The sequence below is a fragment of the Panthera onca genome, chromosome A2 (assembly GCF_046562875.1).
Source record: "Panthera onca isolate mPanOnc1 chromosome A2, mPanOnc1 haplotype 2, whole genome shotgun sequence".
Taxonomy (NCBI): domain Eukaryota; kingdom Metazoa; phylum Chordata; class Mammalia; order Carnivora; family Felidae; genus Panthera; species Panthera onca.
This window is the reverse complement of record NC_138340.1, coordinates 59,039,046-59,059,641: the sequence shown is the minus strand read 5'-3', so window position 1 is coordinate 59,059,641 and position 20,596 is coordinate 59,039,046. Positions and strand designations below refer to the sequence as shown.

Genomic DNA, 20,596 nt, shown 5'->3' with positions numbered 1-20,596 from the left:
TTACGGTGCCCTCGGCCAGGCTGCTTCCTCTGGTCCCCACGTGGCTGCTCTACTGTGGTCTTCTGTGTGTGTGCAGGGCATGCTCTTGCTGGTCATGTGACCCTCTTCCACAGCAAGGATTGGGGCCTTACCTGCTGTGGCTGCCTCTTTCATGAGCATCACGCATGCCATTAATGCCTCACCCACACCCGTGTAGATTCTAGGACCACTCAGTGCTCTCGCACGCCCTGTCCCTCAGAGGACTGGGGCCTCTCGCAGGGTCCGCTTGCAGAAGGAGGGGTGAGGGGAGCGATGCCCCGTGGTGTGCTGGTAAAAGTTCCATCAGATCTCTACCCAAGAAAGGACCCTGCTATGTAGTATTTGCCAGTTTCTGTGGTGGACAGACTCCCCAGTCGTGGCCAGTTTCAAGCTCCTGTCATGAAGTCAACCAGCTTGCAAAATTCCTGGAAATTTAAAACTCAGCTCTCACGAGCTGGTTCCAGTGCACCACCCAAACCTTTCCATGCAGCCTGTGTTCGCTGTTGAGAACCAGCTCTGTGTCCCCACCTCCTGGAAGAACACTGCACCTCAGCTCTGCTGTCGCCTCACACCCCACCTGGTGTCCCACCTTGGCCCTCTGTGCAGCTGCTTTGCGCAAGAAATGGGCAGGCTGCGCTGGAGAACTGCCCCTTCGCCTTCCAGTGTGTTGACTTATCTCAGGCCTTCATCGCCGTGGCCGTAACGAAGTGAGCCAAAAGATCCTAAGGGCTCTTTCCGTTTTCTCGTCTGGGATTTTGTATCCACATCCCAGCTCATTTCCTGCTCTTTCAAAATACCCTATTCTTGATTTCCTTGTTTCTGGTATTCTCAAGTTTTCCCATTAACTACAGATCAGAACTCCTTCTTCTTAACTCTGCGCTCTCCTCTGTTCTTCCCGAGGCAGCGCCAGGCAAAGCCTTTCATTCCATGCCGCCGCCGCCGCCGCCGCTGCTGGTGCCACAGGCCCTTGTCACTTCATGACCAAGGGCCCGCTCCACGCTCCCAAGGGCTCCCTATAGCACTGCAATTCATCCTCTAAAAACACAGCCTGTGTTCCTTCCTGGCCCCCAAACTTTCAGCCACGCCCTGCGATTGTTGGAGCCCCTCTGTCTGACTTCGAAGCTCCTCTCAGTACCAGCCTCATCCAAGTCCTCTTTATAGCCCACACCTTCCACAATGAGCTTACTGCTGCAGGCACACTGGTCTCTGTCTGTGCCTCTTCTCTCCGCACCGCACCCTGCACCGTGTGAGGTACCCCCTGACCCCCAATACACGGTAGCTTCTGTCCTGTCAAATCCTGCTTCCACCCCTCAGGAACCAGCACAGGTACACCTTCCCTGGGATAACCTGCTTTTGCTGAGTGACATCCTGTCTAGACTGCTCATTTTTGTCTTTGGTTCTCTCTTTTTCTTTATAACAGCTTTATTGAGATACGATTCACATACCATACAACTCATCCATTAAAAAACTTTTTTTAATGTTTATTTATTTTTCAGAGACAGAGACAGAGACAGAGAGAGCGAGCAGAGGAGGGGCAGATAGAGAGGGAGACACAGAATCCAAAGCAGGCTCCAGGCTCCAAGCTGTTAGCACAGAGCCTGATGTGGGTCTCGAACTCATGAACCGCGAGATCATGACCTGAGCTGAAGTCGGACTCTTAACTGACTGAGCCACCCAGGCACCCCAACAACTCACCCATTTAAAGTGCACACTTCAGTGGTTTTTAGAATTTTCATAGGTATGTGTAACTATCATAATAGTTTTTAGAACATTTTAATCAGCCCCTCCCCCATCTCTTACCTTCTAGCTATCAGTCCTCACTTGTCCTGTTCCTTCAAGCTGAAGGCAACCACTAATCTACTTTTTATCTTTAGAAATTTGCCTATTCTAAACATTTCAAAGAAGTGGAATTATGCAATATGTTGCTTTGTATGTCTGGCTTATTTCCCTTAGTGTAATGGTTTCAGGTTTCATGCATTTTGTAGTGAGTATCAGTATTTCATTCCTTTTTACGGCCAAATAATGTTCCCTTGATGGATGGACTACATTTTACTTTTCCATTCATCAGTTGGTTCTTTCCACTTCTTGGTTCTTATGGATAATGCTGACAAGAATGTTCATGTACAGATTTTTGTGGGGATATATATTTTCACTTCTCCTGAGTAGATGCTTAGGAACGGAACTGCTGGATCATATACTAATTCTCTGTTTAACCTTTTGAGGAACTTCCAGACTGTTTTCCACATTGGCTATAGAACTTTATATTGCCATGAGCAGTGTACGAGGGTTCTGATGTCTCCATATCTTTGGCAATACTTGTTATCTGACTTAAAAATTTTTTTTTAATGTTTATTTATTTTTGAGAGAGACAGAGTAGGAGTGGGGGAGGGTCAGAGAGAGAGGGAGACACAGAATCTGAAGCAGGCTCCAGGCCCTGAGCTGTCGGCACAGAGCCCATCGTGGGGCTCGAACCCATGAACTGCAAGATCATGACCTGAGCCAAAGTTGACATTTAACCGACTGAGCCAGGCACCCCTCTGAGTTTTTGATTATAGCCTTCCTAGTGGGTATGAAGTGGTATTTCATTGTGGTTTGAATTTGCATGTCTCTAATGACTAATGATATGAGCATCTTTTCATTTGCTTATTGGCCATTCATATATCCTTGGAGAAATATCTATTCATATATCTTTTTGCTCGCTTTAAAAATTGGGTTATTTTTCTTTGTATTACTGAGTTGTGGGAGTTCTTCTCTTATTCTAGATATGTAGACTTTGTCACATGTATGATTTGCAAATATTTTCTCCCATTTTGTAGGTTGCCTTGTCACTTGCTTTATTGGGTCTTTGGTACATAAAACTTTTAAATTTTGATGGAAGTCCAAAACAACTTCATTTGCTTTGGTTGCTTGTGCTTTTGGTGTCATATCTTTAAACTCACTGCCAAAGCCAAGGTCATAAAGACTTCCCCTTATATTTCCTTTTATTTACCTGTATGTTGTTTTATCTCCTACATTTAGGTCTCTAGTCCATTTTGAGTTAATTTTTATATATGGTGTGAGGTAGGTGTTCAACTTCCTTCTTTCACATATCGAAATCCAGCTCTGCCTACACCATTTGTTGAAGAGACAAATGGGGGTTCTTTCCCCATTAGATTGTCTTGGCACCTTGTCAATCAGTTGAACTTAGATATACAGCTTTATTTCTGGATTCTCAGTTTCTTCCACTGCTGTATACGCTTGGTCTTCTCTTGCCCCATACCGTTAATTATTTAATTTGTGTTTATTTGAAACACTAGAGGGACTCCGTTATTACTATTATAATCTTTTGTTGCTAACAAATGTTCATGGTAAACAGTTTAAAACACACAAGTGCCCAAAGTGAATGTCCTGCCCCAGCTGCCCCTGAGCCCACTTGCAGGATGTACCCATTGTGTTTCCTGTGTAGCCTCATTGATGTTTACCTCTGAGTAGATACATGCATTTGTGTGTATGTATTCTTTCTTTCTCTCTCTAAAATAATAAAAAAAAATTGAGCTATACAAAGGGTTCTATGACTTTAAAAAATCAGGAGCATTATCCCCTAAACCCTTCCATGTTAGTTGTACGTTTTACCTCATTCTTTCTTTTTTTAAAAAGTTTATTTGCGAGAGAGAGAGAGAGCAAGTGAGCAGGGGAGGGGCAGAAGGAGAGGGAGAAAGAGAATCCTAAGCAGGCTCTGCACTGTTAGTGCAGAGCCTGATGCGGGGCTCGATCTCACGAACTATGAGATCATGACCTGAACCGAGATTGAGTCAGATGCTTATCCAACTGATTTACCCAGGCACACCTACCTCTTTCTTTCTTTGTTTCTTTGTTTCTTTGTTTCTTTCTTTCTTTCCTTCTTTTTCTTTCTTTCTTTCTTTCTTTCTTTCTTTCTTTTCTTTCTTTTTAATGTTTATTTATTTTTGAGAGAGAGAGTGTAAGGGAGGGGCAGAGAGAGGGAGACACAGAATCTGAGCTGTCAGCACAGAGCCCGATGCAGGGCTTGAACCTACGAGACATGAGATCATAACCTGAGCTGAAGTCGGTCACTTAACTGACTGAGCCACCCAGGTGCCCCTACCTCATTCTTTCTTAATGGCTCCATAATACTTCGTAGAAGATGTACACCATCATTTCCTTAACTAGTTCCGTATTGTTGCATATTTATGTTTTTGCCTTTTTTTGTTTTGTTTTTTTCTATTCCATTTCTGCCCTGTACATGTGGGAGCAGTTTTCTCGGCTGGATACCTGGAAGTGGAGTTGCTGATTATGGCTTTTGTCTTAAAGTCATCTTTAACGTTTTTCCCTCAACTGTGCTTTATGATGCCTTACACATATTAGGTACTTAATAAATATTTACTGAAGTGAACTCTAAAGGGTTTTTATTCTGGATTTATCCCTAGCTTGCTGTTTCATTTCAGTAAACTGTTTTATGACCCCCTCATGCCTATTTCACTTCCTCTGAAATGAATGAAAGCGTCGGTTATCCAGTCTTCATTTAGCGGGAGCTGTGGTGGAAGGGGTCCAGCCGGGTTGCGATGTCTGCTCTATGTGTGGTGCCGGGGGTACATGGGGGCGGGGTGGGGGGTGGGAGGTCGCCCCGGCCCTCCAGGTGTTTGCACATCTTTTGGATGAGGCAGGTAGGGCCTGCGGTGCTTCCCTAAGAGCATACGTGTTGTGATGGGAGTAAAACGGAAGGGGACAATGGATGCTTATCTTGGGTGCTGTCAGGCAAGGTCCCATGGAGGAGGGACACTGAGATGCCCTCAAAGGAAGGGGAAGTTTTGGACAGGTGGAGACGTACTGGGGATGGACCGCTGCGGGTGGTTCTGGGCAGAGGAGCCGCGCAATGAATGTGGAGGAGGTGAGGAAGGTGGCCCCGTGGCATGCAGGGTGTGTGCAGGGAGCAGCAGGAAACAAAGCTGGAAAGCCGGCAGACGACGTGCGCTGGGCGGCCCACACGGGGCTTTGGCACCAACCTGTGAGGCGTTGGGCCACCTTGAGAGGTTTTGAGGAGGATTATGTTATTGAAGTTGGTCTGGAGGAAGTGGTGCGCTCAGGGGCATGGATGAAGGGCAGTCTGCATTTCCAGAGGTTTTTATGATGAAACTTTTTCCCTGTCCCTCTCTTCCCATCCTCACCTCTTCCCCCAGCTGTCCGAGAATGTGGTTAACCGCATGAAGGATCCCAACCAGCCTTGCAAAGCTGGGGAGCCAGCTCCGCCTCCTGCCCCTCCGTCTTCTACGCCTTCTACGGGTGGCTCCTCCAAAGGCCCCGAGAAAGGTATGGATGGTTGCAGGGACTCTGGGGGACGGGGGTGGGGTGGGGAAGCGGTGGCAAGTAGCCTTCCTGTCAGAACAGATTTGACAGCCAGTGTGGCTCCCGTTTGTCTCTGGGTGACGTTTCTGGTAACTGCTTTTCGGGAGAGTGTGGCTTTCTGCGCATGACAGCACCTTTGCTCAGAGCGCGTGTGCCTGGGGCCAGACCGGCTTGCCTCACTGTTCCAGTTTCTCAGTGAGTGACAAATGAGGCCGAAGGGCTTGGTTCGGCAATGCAGGTAAGAAGTTGCTGTTGAGGACCCGAGAGAAGCTTTGCCGTTACTGTTTGGCGTGGTTCAAAGAATGACAGGGATTTATGGGAATCGGGGCAGTGTGGAGGAACTGAGGCCATGATTTGGGCATTGGCCTCAGCGTCTCGAAGCAAGCCCTCACGTGAGGTGGTCCTTGGCCCGGCTGCTGGGATGGGTCACTGTGGCCTCCTGGAAGGGCCCGCCAGCCTGCCCATTTCAGGAGTTTCTCTTCTCACGCCTACGCTGGCCGGAGCTCATTTATCCCTCTTCTCTGGGGCCCATAACAGATGAGGACATTTGTGCTTTTCTCTGAATGACTTTCAGCAAACAACGGAATGCGACAATTTCAGAAAGGATATAAGGTGCAGAAATACTAAGATATTACCCCCAAGGAAAGTCCTTGGGGCCGCGGCTGCTCTGTCCCATAAACACTTGTTTATGAGAAGCTGGGTCTTAGGTATTGCCTGCAACTTGTCTTTTCTGCCAGTCTTCCGTATGAGGTTGTAACATTGGAGAAGGCAGGAGCTGTATCCTGTCCACTCAGCGTTTGCTGACTGCTGGCCGGGGATCAGGGCGCGTGTGCCCGGTGCTGGCGCACAGCGATGAGTACACGGGGATGCCTCCCTTACGGCTCACGGCTCTAGTGAGGGGGCTGGATGTGTAACCCTGTAGGGTACATGTATCGTGATGTCCTAGAAGCATGCCTGTGGCCAGGGTAGCACAGAGGAGTGCCTCATTATTTTAGGGAGGGGCTTCAAGGGGAGATGATGTTTAAACTGGATTTTGAAAGATAGAGCAGTGGTTCAGGTATTCGCCTCTGCATAAATAGAGGCCCAGAGGTGTGGTACAGCCTGGCCTGTGTGGGGCCCTCGAAGCGATTTGCTATCTCTGGAGTACAAAGTGCGAGGAAAGGGGAGCTGTCGGGGCGGTGTTCAGGGGCCAGGTCACAGACCTCTGTGCAGTGGCCAGAGAGCTCTGCCTGCATACTTGCAGCCAGGGACTCTGGCCAGGCCTTCTACCAGCTCTTCCCTGTATTGTCTGCTTCAGGGCTTCCTGAACCTGCCCTGAGATCTTTTTGAGTATCAGTGAAGGGGTGAGTGAGATTCTTGAAACCCTCACATGACGCTCTTTTACTTTAACAAAAAGGGTGGCTCCCCCGATACCTACAGCAGCTGGTGAGAGAGGGGGTTGAAGAGGGCTGTAACTCAGTACACTTAAAAAAAATTTTTTTTTAACATTTATTTACTTTTGAGAAACAGAGCATGAGTGGGGGAGGGGCGGAGAGAGAGGGAGACACAGAATCAGAAGCAGGCTCCAGGCTCTGAGCTGTCAGCACAGAGCCTGACGCAGGGCTCGCACTGATGAACCATGAGATCATGACCTGAGCGGAAGTTGGACTCTTCACCGACTGAGCCACCCAGGTGCCCCACCCAGTACACTTTCATAAACTGAATTAACTGGGGAGAGGGAAAAAGTGATGAAAGAAGCCAAGAATGCCAAAATGTATCATGCACACGTCAGTTTCGACTTCGGAAGCTAAAAGAGGCCTTGGTTTTAGTCTTTGGTAGGTTTTAGCAGTTCAGGGAGCAAGAGTGTTGGTTCATTTGTCATTTGGTTTTAGTTGTAACAAAGTATTTTACTGTTTAAATGATTGTGAGTTTGAGTTTCTGAGTGCTGAAGAATAGTCAGCATAAATGGGCTGTCTTGAAGTTGACTAATTTTAAGATATTTTTACTTTTAAAATCAGTGTTTGCTTTTATTTTAGCAATGGAACAAGATTAGAGAAAGAAGTTAAAATTAAATCCTTATGTCACACCATACCTCAGAATAAATGTCAGAGGAAATAAAAGATTTAAATGTACGAATCGAAACCATAAGAGTACAATAATAGTACATACAAGTACAATAAGTAGATTTTCTAAGCACTTCGTCAAGTGAAGAAACCCTGAGTTGAGACAAAAAGTGGGAAGTGTAACTATAAGAAATTAGGCAACTTAGAAAAAATAAATGAAGAATGAATGATAAACTAGAGAATTGTCACACGACAGAGTAGTAATAGTCCTAATATTGAGAGTTCTTAAAGATCTGTGACAGCTTAGTAGAAAATGTGCACAAATCATCATAAACATGTGATGAGATTCTCCGCTTGGCTAATAGTGAAAGACACACGTAAAATAGTGAGTGCCACCAAGGGGGCAGGGAAGTGGACAGGCGCCTGCGTGGAAGGTGGGAGTGTGGGTCAGTGTCGCATTCTCTGCCACAGGTAGATATGTTATTTTTGTAGTTATGACAAGAGAAAACTGTATGGAAAGCAAAAGTAATTATGATCAGTTACATGTCAATAAAAGCTGCTGTAAGTAAACAAATAAGAACAGGGAGCCTTATGTCAAAGGAAAAACCGGGTAACAGTTTACTAATTTTTACTCCCATTTGAGAGCCTGGCATGTTACCACAAGGCACTTGGGTGTGCCCTCCGCACTGGCCGGAGCACAGCCATGCCCATCCTTCTGTGAGCGGTGGTCTGCAAGCGTGAAGCATAGGGTGATTACTTTTGGAAGTGCCTCCCCGAAGGGTTGAGTGCTGGAGCCTCCGAATTCAGCATGCTTTAACAGGTCTTTGCAGAGGGATAGCAAGTCCTCACGGATTCTCTCCCAAAGCCTGGTTCTTTCGCAGTTTTCTTGTGCAGTCTGAGACTCTGCTGCTTTAGAAACCTGTGTTGGAGGGGAGGGACATGTGGCCAAGGCCACAGAAAGTGTTGAGCTTTGGCAGAAAGATGGTTTGGGAAGGGTGAAGGCGGTGGGGAGAAGGAAGGGTGACAAAACCTTCAGTGTCACCAAGTGGTGGCGACTGTGGAGTGGATTGGGTTTCTTGGAAATTGCCAAGGTCATGGCTGTCAAGAGGTAGCTCCCCTCTAACAATATTAGAGGTGATGCAGGTGGAGTGATAGATAAAATGTTATTAATGTGGAGGTGTTTGCCACTCTTAAGACTAGAGATCTGTAGAATGGGCTACTAAGGGAAACACTGAAGGAGCTGCCCCACTACTCCCCTCAAAAGGATGCAGGTGGCTGGTCTTTCTGCATGAGGCAGAGGAGAGGGTTCCCTCAGCCTTTCTGGGCCGGCGTTTGGGAGATGACCTAGATTCGAGGTAATTGCAGAATGAGGAGTGATGGGTTGGGAACACGGCACTCAAGTGGCTGTGCCTGCTGCTCGCCCCAGGCAGTGAGCAGTCCTGGTAAGAACGAGGGAGCAGATGGCCTTCGGGCTGTGCCTCTCCAGGCTGGCTGGGTCAAGGGTGTGTTCTGTGTCTGTAAGGCGTATCCATCCAGGGCAGTGCCCTCCTGAGCCCTCTCCCAGGTGACTGCCATGCCTTCGTTGATCCCGAGGAGCTGCTGACTGGCCTTTTCTTCTCATCCTTTCGCAGACTCCAAACCGCCCAGGTCTGAGTATGGTGGTGGCCGTCAGCCCTCGGGGGTGGAGGAGGATTTCCTCAAGAGGTAAGCCCAGGTGTCCATTCATCCCTGGCCCTGCGCTCTGATGGAGCGTTCTCTCCTCTCGGGGTATCTTCCCCTTGCCCGAAGGTCTGAGCGCTTATCTTACCTACACTGCACGAGAACCCTACCGGACAGGGGGCGCTGGGCCTAGTTTAAGGTGAAGAAACACCAAAGGTAGCCTGGGAGTGTTGATTGCTGACGTTCTTAAAAATACACTTTAAAGAGCTAGGACTAGCGGCGTGCCTGGTTGGCTCAGTTGGCGAGCGTCCGACTTCAGCTTGGGTCATGATCTCATGGTTTGTGGGTTCGAGCCGCACATTGGGCTCTCTGCTCTTACCACAGAGCCTGCTTCAGATCCTCTGTCCTTCCCTCTCTCTGCCCCTCCCCTGCTCATGTTTTCTCTCTCTCTCTCTCAAAAAAAAAAAAAAAAAAAGAAATATATATATATATATATATATATATATAAATAAAAATAAAAAGTTAGGATTAGCTTTGCACAGTGGCAGTATCGTAGCCAATGAGGTTTATCTGAGGTGCTAATTGAAAACTTTTCCCAGTACCCCGCCATGACAACTTGAAGTATAGTCGGGGTGGAGGGGTGGGGGTGGGGGGGAACTAGGACTAAGTAGCTGAGTGGGTGGACCCTCTGTGCCTGTGTATGCATGCTGGCATATTTTTAGAGGTAAGAAGAAGAAAGAAAAAGAGCCCACACAATTCTTACTAGTTGCTTAGATGGACCGCTCCAGGCTGTTGGTGACTTTCCATCCACATAGGCCACAACCACAGAGAGCTGGTTACACCTCTGAACCGGGCCCTTCGTGCCCTCCCCTGAGGCTAAAATAGTGGCTAAGGCACAGAAGCCCTCAGAGTGCAGGTCTGCATCCTGATTGTGTGCTGCACTAGTGACCTGGGAAGATCACTGCATTTCTCTAGGCCTTGGCGAAGGCCGTAACTGGAGGATCTCTTTGACTGGGGTATTGTCAGGATTAAATATGTTAATAAAGCGCTGAAGCCCAACACCAGGGAGTTCTCAGTGAACGTTAACTGGTTGTTATTGATTGACTTCCTCTACACCCTTTAGGACATTGGCCTTTGTAGCAGAGGACCCAGCGAGGTAGCTTGGGGGGCCCAGTGTCAGCCATAGTCGGGTGGCTCGATCTCAGTGAGGTCACCTGAGCTGGGTCTGTTCCATAGGCATGGATTGAAACCCACATTCTAAGAATTTCCCCTCTCTGATCCTAAGAGGCCTCTCCAAGAATAACTAACCTGAACCTTTTTGTTTATTTTTTGTACTTTTAAATATTTAAAAAATGTTCACCTAACACATGCTAATGAAAGATTCGGGAAGTATATAAAATGGAAAAAATCACCCATAGATTCATCATCTCAGAATAACCCCTCTTAATATTTTGAAGTGTTTCTTTCAAATGTCTTCTTTCCCCTAGTTTAGGATTATTTTTTCAAGTTATATATATTTTTATAGTTTTTTTTAATAAAGTTATATATAATTTTATGTTGTTTTTTTACATAGCTTTATAATTGTTTTCCATTTGTTACACCTGCTTTGTAAACATTTTGATTTTTTTAAGTTTATGCATTTATTTTTGAGAGAGAGAGAGAGAGAGAGAGAGAGAGAGAGAAAGAGAAGAGCATGTATGTACACGTGCCAGGGGAGGGGCAGAGAAAGAGGGAGAGAGAATTTCCCCAGCAGGCTCCTTGCTATCGGCACAGAACCCAATGTGGGGCTTGATCCCAGGAACCGTGAGATCCTGACCTGAGCCGAAACCAAGAGTTGGACGCCTAATCTGCTGAGCCACCTAGGTGCCCCAACAATTTTATTTCTAAAAGTATTGTTTATTGTTTCTCACTTTTTAGATTCAGCCTATTGACAAATCTAAGTGTATATTGGTCTAATGATGATATAGTATACCATTGTACCATATATTCTTTAACTTGACCTTGATACTGGACACTTAAGTTGTTTGCATTTTTCTACGCTATAGTAAATAATTCTTGTAAGAGCATCTTGGTGCTAATAACTTTTTTCTGTCTTTAGGATTATTTTACTAGGCAGAATGCCCAGAAATAGGTCAAAGGGTAGGATTACATTCAGGACGGGAGAGTTCAATGTTCCAAACAAAAGACTGCTGTCATCTAAACTGTTCAAGCTTTCAAGTGGAAGCAGAAGAAAGTGGGGCTTCCCACCCCGCCTGCCCACTGTGTAGGAGTGGCTAGCCAGGGATCTGAACCCGTGCCCTGAGATTCTCTGGTTTGACACGTGGCTGGCTGATTCCTCACCTGGAGGTCAGGTCTCCTTCTTTTCCTAATCCGTCCTGGCTGAGAAAGTATCACTGCATCCCCTTGCCTTGGGGACCGTCACAGATTCCTGATCCTCTCCCGCTGGCCTCAGAGATCCCCTGGCCCCTGCCAGCTGTGTGAGGACGCAGACCTTTTCTTTTCTACCTTCTGCCGGTCACACCATCTGCATCTCTCTTCCGGCACAGGTATAAACAGGAGCAGGCCAAGGTCCAGGACGAGTTGTTCCAGGTGGTGACGAGGGAACGAGAGGCAGCCACCAAGCACAGGAGTGCGTCCATGCAGCGGGGGGAGGGCAGCGTTGACCAGGACAAGCGGAAGTCAACCCAGTTGGTGAGTGCAGGTCTTCTGAGCTGGCCTTTAGTGCTCTGGCGGCTCTGGGAGGCGGAGGTTAGGTCCTGGAGCCTGATCTGTATGAGGTCCTGGGGCCTGGCTTCATCTCTGTAGAAAGGGTATCTTTTTGGGGATCAGGGGCTTGAGTTCTTCTAGCCCTGGCTCTGCCACTGACTTGCTTTGCTGCCTCTGGCCTGTATTTTCAGTCTCGGGGATGCTCAGGTTTATATGGTGAGGGCTGGATCGCTCAGCAGTCTGGTCCCACTCTGAAACTTCATAGTTGTAATGGGTATGTGTGCCAGGAGAGTATGAAGGGAGAGGACTAGGGGCTTGGGGGCATGCGATAATGAGATGGAGAACACAGTTTTCAAGGTAGGCAGCCTGGGTACGAATCCCAGCTCCTTTCTTACTAGCTTGGGCCCGTCCTCCAGTGTCTGTGAGCCTTGGTGGAGGATTGTGACGTTTGCACACACACAGGATTGCCCAAGGGATTAGGGAAGATGATAACTGTCCAGGATTTAGCATGTGCCTGGCAGATTATAAGAGCGCCCCATTATTGCCGTTACTGTTATTAATACATTTAAGTGATTGGAGACTGTTAGGATTCTTACTGCCGTGAGTGAAGGCTTTATTTCACAATGGCAAAAGTCTCGAAATGTCCCAGGGTTGACTAATTCAGGGGCTCACTGGCATCATCATGGAGCCCCGCCCTCCTTCCACTCTGCCGGCCTCAGTGTGCCAGTGCACTCTCCGGCCAGACACCCCCACAGTTCAAAGATAGCTGCCCTGCTCCCTACCAGGTCTTCTGCAGATGGGGCCACCCTCAGAAGAAAAGACTTTCCTGGAAGCCCCCAGCAGAAAGCCTCTGACATCACATTGGCCTGAATTGCATCAGGCGCCCATGGCTAAACCAGTCCTCTGCAGAGGAACGGGGGGGCTCCACTGATTGAAGCGAGGGCTCCTTTCTAGTCACATGGGGCAGTGGGTGGGTATCCAGATAGAATCAGGGCTGATGGTAATAATTCTTCCAGTTCCGTTTCCATGTGGGAAAACCCCCGCATGTCCAAGAAATTCTCTGACACCAGCTGGGTGTCCTACAGTTAAACTCCGTCCTCAGGCTCCAGAGGGTAAGGGCTCAGTGCACAAGACTGCCCCCTTCCCCCACTTCAGACACCAGTCAAACCAGGTTACCACCTGTGCCTCTGGCTGACTGGTTGTTAATTAGAGGTTCCCATGACCCCCTTGTTTGACCGATTTGCTAGAGTGGCTCACGGAACTCAGGGAAACATTTAACTTCCTAAAAGGATTATAAAAGGATTTAGCTCAGGAACAGCCATATGAGAGAGGTCCATAGGACCAGGTGTTTAGGGAGAGGATGTTGACCTTCCTTCCGTGTCCTGTGCCAGTGCACCACTCCCCCAGAACCACTGCATGTTCACCAATCTAGAAGCGCTTTAAACCCAGTTGTTTCAGGGTGAAACTGGGGGGAGGCTTTATTACCTAGGTGTGATTGAGTAAATTGTTGGCCATTGGTGATGGAACTCAACCTCCGGCTCCCCTCCCCTCCCAGGGGCTCAGGGGTATGGCTGAAAGTTCCAACCCTCTGGTCATTTGGTTGGCTCCACTGATAAGCAGTCCTCATCCTTAGGTCCAATGTAAAAGTCCTCTCGTTAATGTAAAAAAAGACACCTTTCTCTCTCTCATCACTTCGGAAATTCCAAGGGTTTTAGGAGCTCTGTGCCAGTAACAGTAGATAAAGATTAAATATTTAGTTCTTATTCTAAATCATGAAATCACAGCAAGGAGGGTGGGGAGAGGGGACGGAGGAGTGGCTGTAGCAGCATCTAATATCGTCTGCCTCAGAGGCCATGGGCTGTGAGGCGAGCACCTGTCTCAGGTGGGTTGCCTGATGTACCCTGGACTCCACAGAAGGAAGTTGGGGATGCAATGAGACCACGCGGGACTGTGCCCTGGGTTGTGGTGGGGAGGAAGGCCTCTGCAGAGACATGGAAAGCTGTGGCAGGTACAGAAGGAATTCTGGTTGAGCTAGGCCCTCTGGGAAATATGAACAATGTAGGGTCCTTGCTCTTAGGAAATTTTCAGTCTAGTGGGGAAGACAGATTTAAACCAAAAACTTAGAAAAAGGGCAACTTGGTGACAGTAAGCGTGAAATGGAGGTAAGGTTGATGTGCTTGGGAATGCAAAGGCAGGGGTGCACCTGCTGGTAGCAGACATGACTTTGACTCAGCCTTGAGCGATATGGGGCCCCCAGGCTGAGGGAGCATCTGGGGGGAGACGGGTGTGGAGGAGGTGATGGGACACAATGAGAGAGGTGAGTGAGGCGTGAAGCCACCTCGCAAACTTGACCCACAGAATAGCTCGCCATCGCTCTGAAACCACGGAGGAGTCCCTGGAGTTCATCAGGATGACGATGACGTGATCTGACTTGTGTCTTTAGAACCCTGTGGCTTCCTGGTGAAGAATCAGTTGCTGCAGAGAGAAACTGGGGTGAGGACATGGTTTTAGAGAATCTTGCAGTGAGTCTCTGAGGGGCAGGCAGGTTGTCACCCCTCGGCAGGGTGCTGACAGCCAAGTTGAAAGGACCCTCGTTCTGGAGATGAAGGGTTAATCAATATGGCATGAGCAAACCAAGTTGGCCACGTGGGACAGTCACCTAGCATGGAAAATTGCAGCCTACACATGTGGTGTCTCTTCATTCTCACCTGGAATGTGTTAATTACGATGAAAGGGAATTCACAACTTCCCTTCTTTCTCCTGTAAAGGAGAAGGCTGGGTCCCCGCCTCCTTGAGACTGTCCTTGGAGGAGAACCTTTACAAGCGGGAAGAGGTTTAAATGACCTTCACCACAGGTGTGTGGGTTTTCTTTTTTAATAAAGGAAAACTTTCAAATAAGATGCATTCTATGCCCCCCAGTTTCTGGATGGATAATGCTCTTCTGAACCTGAGTTCTTAAGGAAGAGCGAAGCAAGTGACTTCCTTCGTTTTGAAAATGTTGGTTCACTACTTTTGTGGGTGTTCCATTTTTTGGCTGTCCAGCATCCATCTGTCCATGCAGTTAGTGCCCTGTTTTCTTTTGGGATTTGCCCGTCTCCTGTTGTGTGTTATCTCGGTGGGATTGCAATTCCAGTGCCCAGCTTCCTTGATGGAAGCTAGATCTCCTTTCTCCCCTGGCCTCGGGATAGCCAGGGCCCAAGGGCAGCCAGTCGAACCCTTTTTCTGAGGCCTTTTTGTTTTGAGTGAGTGCAGAGGTCGGGGTAGGATTGCTCACTGTAGCCGAGGGTTGCTTGTGAAGACCTTCATCTAGCGAGGCTGTCTTGCTGTCTCCCGTACCTCCACGACGCCCACTCGTTTCTGTCTGGCTCTCCTGCCTTCTTTAGGATCGAATCACCTGCCGATTACCTGCGGTCAGCTCTCCTTTGCTTGAGTTAGCTGGAGTTGGTTTCCGTTGATTGGTGCTGTAGCAGATGCAAGGGGACACACGAATGTGGTTTTGAAGGCTTCAACCAGTCAGTGCTCAATGCGAACAGAGGAGAAAGGAAGTTAGGACCGGGCCCTGTTTTGTATGTCAGCAGGGGCGTGAGGCACTCACCTTGATGCTGAGTGATGCCACAGCCATCACATCCATTTGGGTTGTTGTGGTTGGCAGGGACTTTTAGTGGAGATAATTCCTTAAAAAAATTTTTTTTTAAACACTTATTTATTTTTGAGACAGAGACAGAGCATGAACGGGGGAGGGTCAGAGAGAGAGGGAGACACAGAATCTGAAACAGGCTCCAGGCTCTGTGCTGTCAGCAAAGAGCCCGACGCGGGGCTCGAACTCACGGACGGTGAGATCATGACCTGAGCTGAAGTCGGACACTTAACTGACAGCCACCCAGTCGCCCCAGATAATTCCTTTTTTTTTTTTTTTTAAAAGTTTATTTATTCTGAGAAAGAGAGAGAGAGAGAGAGCGAGCACGTGTGTGAGTGGGGTAGGGGGAGGGACAGAGAGAGAGAGGCAGAGAGAGAGAGAATCCCAAGCAGGCTCCACACTGGCACCGTGGAGCCTGATGTGGGGCTCGAGCTCACAAACTGCGAGATCATGACCTGAGCTGAAATCAAGAGTCGGACACTTAACTGACTGAGTCACCCAGGCTCCTCGAGTGGAGATTGTGCTTTAGAATATTTAAATAAAAGGAGAAAGAAGAACCTGAACAGAAGCATAGAGAATTTTCTTTTCCTCATCCAAGTCTTCCACATGTGCGGACTGAAGGAGCCTGGTGGTCAGAGCACTTAAGGTTCTAGTGTTTGGATCACAGCACATCCTCCCAGCCTCGGGGCCAGGTTTGGACCCGGAGGCGGGTGTGATATGGTCTCCGGCTATATGAGCTGGCCTCCTACTTCTTTCTCCTTGGTGCCTTCTCTCTCTGCCTAGTGTCCTCAAGCCCTGCACCCTTGAACCTGTAGCCTTGTCTGGGGGACTTTCTTTCGAGTGTGCTGAGTTCAGTTTGACATTTAATGTGCTCTCCTGCCCTCTCTTTTGCCTCTGACTTTTACAATATTGATTTTTTAATCTTCTGCATGAGGGAATAATTCAGCTCATTATTAGGAAAAGTTCATAAAACTAATGATGAGGAAAGATAATAATTTTTATAACCTACTTCTGATGACAGAAGTGTTCCCATTTCCTATTGAGCAGTAGGGGGCTGTTTTGGAATATATTTGTACGTGTTTTCTGTCACTTGAAGACTGGTAGGGTCCCAGATATCATTGGGGTGAAGGCCCTGGGGGGTCATCGGAGCCCCTGTTAGTGATGTATGCTTTCCTTTGAATTGGGGGAGGATGTTTGGAGTCCCAAATGTTCTAGAGAGAAATCAGAACAGAGTAGTTTCTTGGGTTGAGTCTCCTGATGGGCAGAGCTCTACTGTAGGGGAGAATGAGATTTATGACCTTGCCTGTTGGATTCCTGACACATTATTAGGTATGGGCTTGCAGTATACCTAACAGGAAGCAAAAACTTTCATTTCATTTCATTTCTCTTTTGGTGAGTGATTCTTTCATTATTTTCTATCTATATTCTCTGTGTGCCTATTATGTTAGGCCCTGGGTTCATTTCTTGATAAATGGAAATAAATGAGAAACAGCTTCTGATCTTGAGAAGCTCTGTTCATTAGGGGATGTAAGTATTCTCGGAAGTGACTGGACAGCGTTATGGTGTCCGACCAAAGGGACAGGGGGACACTAGAGGAGGAAAGAGGCAGTGACAACGGCCTCTTCCTGGCGGGTCAAGAAAGTCTTCTGTGGGGAGGTCACCCATGGGCTGGTTCTTGAAGACTCAGGAGAGGCTCTCCTGGTGGGGAAGGCTGAGAAAAAGTGTTGCTCATGAAGGGCGCAGCTAGAGTGGAAGCCGGGGGTGGGTGGGGACACGCCGCCTGGCCACTGCGAGTAGGGTGTGGCAGGCAGGTGTGCGTCTGGGATGCAATTCTGCAAGTCTGATGGTGACCTTCCAGAGAGGGTTTTCTTACTCCTCAAAAGAGATGCACAAGGAGAGAATTTTTCTTCCACTGGACGGTGGATATGGGGAAAGGCCTGAAATAGCGGATGAAGAAGTTGGGACCAAATCCTTCTTCTTCTGGACACAAGCTGTGAGTGCTTCTCTGCGTGGATGTGGCCCCTCACCTGAGGACTTGCCCAAGAATGGCTGTCCTGCTCGGCTTTCCAGTTTGCGGTGGCAGTGGGGGGGGGGGGGTTGATCTTTTTATTGTTCAGACTCTCTAAGAAGCTGCCACGTAGGTCTCTGAAGTCTGTAGCCAGGATTTGAGGAAAATGTCAGATTTGGAAGTTTTTGAGTTGCAGGTTTCTGAACTCCTGAGTGAGGTGGACCATTTATTTTGGTTTCATTATAGCTACACCCCTTCTTCCTAGTTCCCCCTCCTACATCTTCGTCAGTCTTGTTCCTCAGCTTACAAGCTCCTTGAGGATAGGGGCTGTGGCAAGATCATTTTGGTCTCCTCAGTAGTGCTCAGCGAATTTTAGAGGCACAAGGATGGTTAGGGAATGGCAGAGCTCAAGTAGATGAGGGGTGCGGGGCAGTGCCCCCTGCAAATAGGTGGAAGCAGGTACCCGGATAGCAGCTCACAGGTCTCTCCTTTTCAAACAATAAAACAGATGCTCACAAAACCTAGCAGCCTTTCAGTGTCACGATCTCTTGGAGTCGACTAGTTTACGTGACTCCTAACCAGAGACTTACAGACTTTGGGTTTAACTTGTGTGGACAAAGGCCGAGGGTGGGCTGGTGACTCAGGCCCGGGGTCAGGCCGCACTCTAGCTGATAATGCAGCTGAGGAGGCCTGACGCCTGGGGGCAGCGACTTGGCATGGCTGTTTGTTTTAGAACTTTGTGGCTCGGGACTCCGGTGGCCTTGTCCTGACACTTCCTCCAATTTGAGCTACGGATAGAGATCCTGAATTCCCATGGAGATCTGTTTGTCAGCACCTAGATGGTTGGTAAAAGCCATCATCTGAAGAGAAAAAAAAAAATGGGCAGGTCATCCACAGCCCCTTTCTTTGCTTCCCTAAATCTTGCGGTCTGTTTTTTTCTAGATTAGATCAGGGATTGACACACTTTCTCTGTAAAGAGCCAAAGAGTAAATATTTTAGATTTTTGCAGGCCACATATGGCCTCTGTCACATATTCTTTTGTCATTGTTGTTTTTACGGCTCTAAAAAATGTGAAAAAACCAAAAACCACAAAACATTCTTAGCTCAGAGGCCACGCCAAAAGAGGTGATCGGTTGGATTTGTCTGGTGAGCTGTAGTTTGCTGACCCCTGGGCTTGACAGTGCAGCTCCAAAGATTGTAATTTTTTGAGTCTGTCTGAGTCATCAGATGCCGCAGGCAGCTGGGGGGCAGTGGTGCTGATGCTGATCCTGGTTCCTCACTGGTTACTGTTCCCGTGAAAAGTTTCACAACACGGCGGTACCTGATAGTTTCAGTCTTCCGATTGGTGAAATGAGGACTTTTCTGGAGACGGTGCGGTGAGCTCTTTGGGAAGACTCATGCACTTTTACTTTAACTTCTGATTCTTTTTACATTTGGCATTTTTTTAGAGTTTCCATTTCTCTATTGAAATTCCCCATCATCTACACGTTGTCCACCGTTTCCTGTGGATCCTCTAAATGCATTTATCGTAATTGTCTAAAGTTTCTGGTAATTCTGACATCTGGGTTATCTCTGGGTTTGGTTCAGTTGATTATTTCCTCTCTTGATAATGGGTCCCATTTTCCTACAGCTTTATGTGCCTTGTAATTTTTTATTGATGCTGGACATCATGCAGAGAAGAACAGTAGAGGCTGAGGAAAATAGGCTTTATGCCCAGAACTGGCCACTCTTCTTCTTTTGACCGGCCATTAGCGTGGGATGCTGGGTAAATTTAGTCTGTATTTAAGCAGGGCGTGGGCTCTGTTGTTTGGCTTCAGACTCTGTGAGGGTAGGACCCAAACCTGTTTAGGAGGGCTTGGGATCTGGGTAGCACAGGGTTTGTCTGTGCTGTCCTGTTTTCCCATCAGACTTTTGAGAGGCCCCGCTTATCTCACCCCAGGGTGCTTCCTTGCACCTTCTCCAGTGGCTGGCGGCTGCTGGGCAGTGCTTGGTGTAGGGCCTGGAGCACCATGGGCTTCTCTCCATCTTCTGCTGGCCCTGTGCGCCTGTGCCTCGGGGGTCCATGGAGGGTATTTCAGTCACTTTCCCTGCCCTGTCCCCAGGACTTTCAAACAGTATACATAAGGAGGAAGAGGCTCATAACTCATGCCACCTTTATTTCACTCTTCCCTTTGGTTGTCATCATTTTATTTTTTAATTTTTTAAAAGCTTATTTATTTTTGAGAGAGAGCGAGCGAGAAAGAGCGTGAGCTGGGGAGGGGCAGAGAGGGAGAAAGAGAGAGAGAGAATCCTGAGCAGGCTCCATCTCGTGACTGTGAGGTCATGACCTGAGCTGAAATAAAGAGTCAGATGCCTCACTGACCGAGCCCCCCCGGGCGCCCCCAGTTGTCATCACTTTGAAGCACACTTCACACCCCAAGGAAAATGAAAAGGGCACAGTAGCATGACTGATTTTGCCTCCTCTCTCGATATCTGGCCCGTATGGGTACTGCTGTATGTAGTCCTTCCACTGGGCAGGTGGGCCGTCCACAAGGCACGAAGGACGTTCACGGAGCCCACCACCACCATGCCCCATTTGCAGCCACATTCACTCAAAGAGCAAGAATGGGTGTATTCAGAATGTTAGAGAATTAGAATAATTGGAAGGGCAGCTGAGGCTTCTTGGGTTCCTGCTTTCTTCATTAAGGGCCAATTGAAAACTACCTGGCCTTGTGGCCATATGGTAGGATGATTTTTAGAGACAGGAAGACTACAGATAGGCTTGTATGGAAACCGGTTCAACCATATTTTTAGCTGGTTACACACCAAAAAAAGGAACTTTGGTTTATTTCTCATGTATTTTCTACAAACTGGGGCGGGGTGGGGGAGGGCATAAAAACCAGTTGGGGACTACGAGCCTGGTGCGTAAGTTCAGGGCTGGCCCCCAGTGCATCAGGACCGGATCGCGGTGCTCGTGGGTGGTTGGTGTGGATCGACTGGTGGAGCCACTGATGGAAGATGCCCGGCACCCAGGAGCTCCAGGAAGTAGAATGTTGCTCTAGACTAGCGAAGTGGACAGAGCTGTGCCCAGATGAGCCCATCCCTGGGGTCCCTTCACTCGTCTGTGCTGTTTCCTTCCAGAGATAGAAGTGGGGCAGACAGGGTTGTGCATTGTTGGGGCACTTCAGCCTTCTTCTCTTCTCCGTT

General features: G+C 48.1%; 1 protein-coding gene across 2 annotated transcripts in view; it reads left to right on the top strand.

The window, feature by feature from the left end:
- The window catches only part of CHCHD6 (coiled-coil-helix-coiled-coil-helix domain containing 6), a 250,617-nt gene that overhangs the window by 14,802 nt on the left and 215,219 nt on the right, over positions 1-20,596 (top strand). For both annotated transcript variants that reach the window (XM_060631944.3, XM_060631947.3), the window contains exons 2-4: positions 5,193-5,322; positions 9,032-9,104; positions 11,606-11,750. In XM_060631944.3, coding sequence (XP_060487927.1) covers positions 5,193-5,322; positions 9,032-9,104; positions 11,606-11,750 — 348 coding nt within the window. The remainder of the gene's footprint in view (positions 1-5,192; positions 5,323-9,031; positions 9,105-11,605; positions 11,751-20,596) is intronic.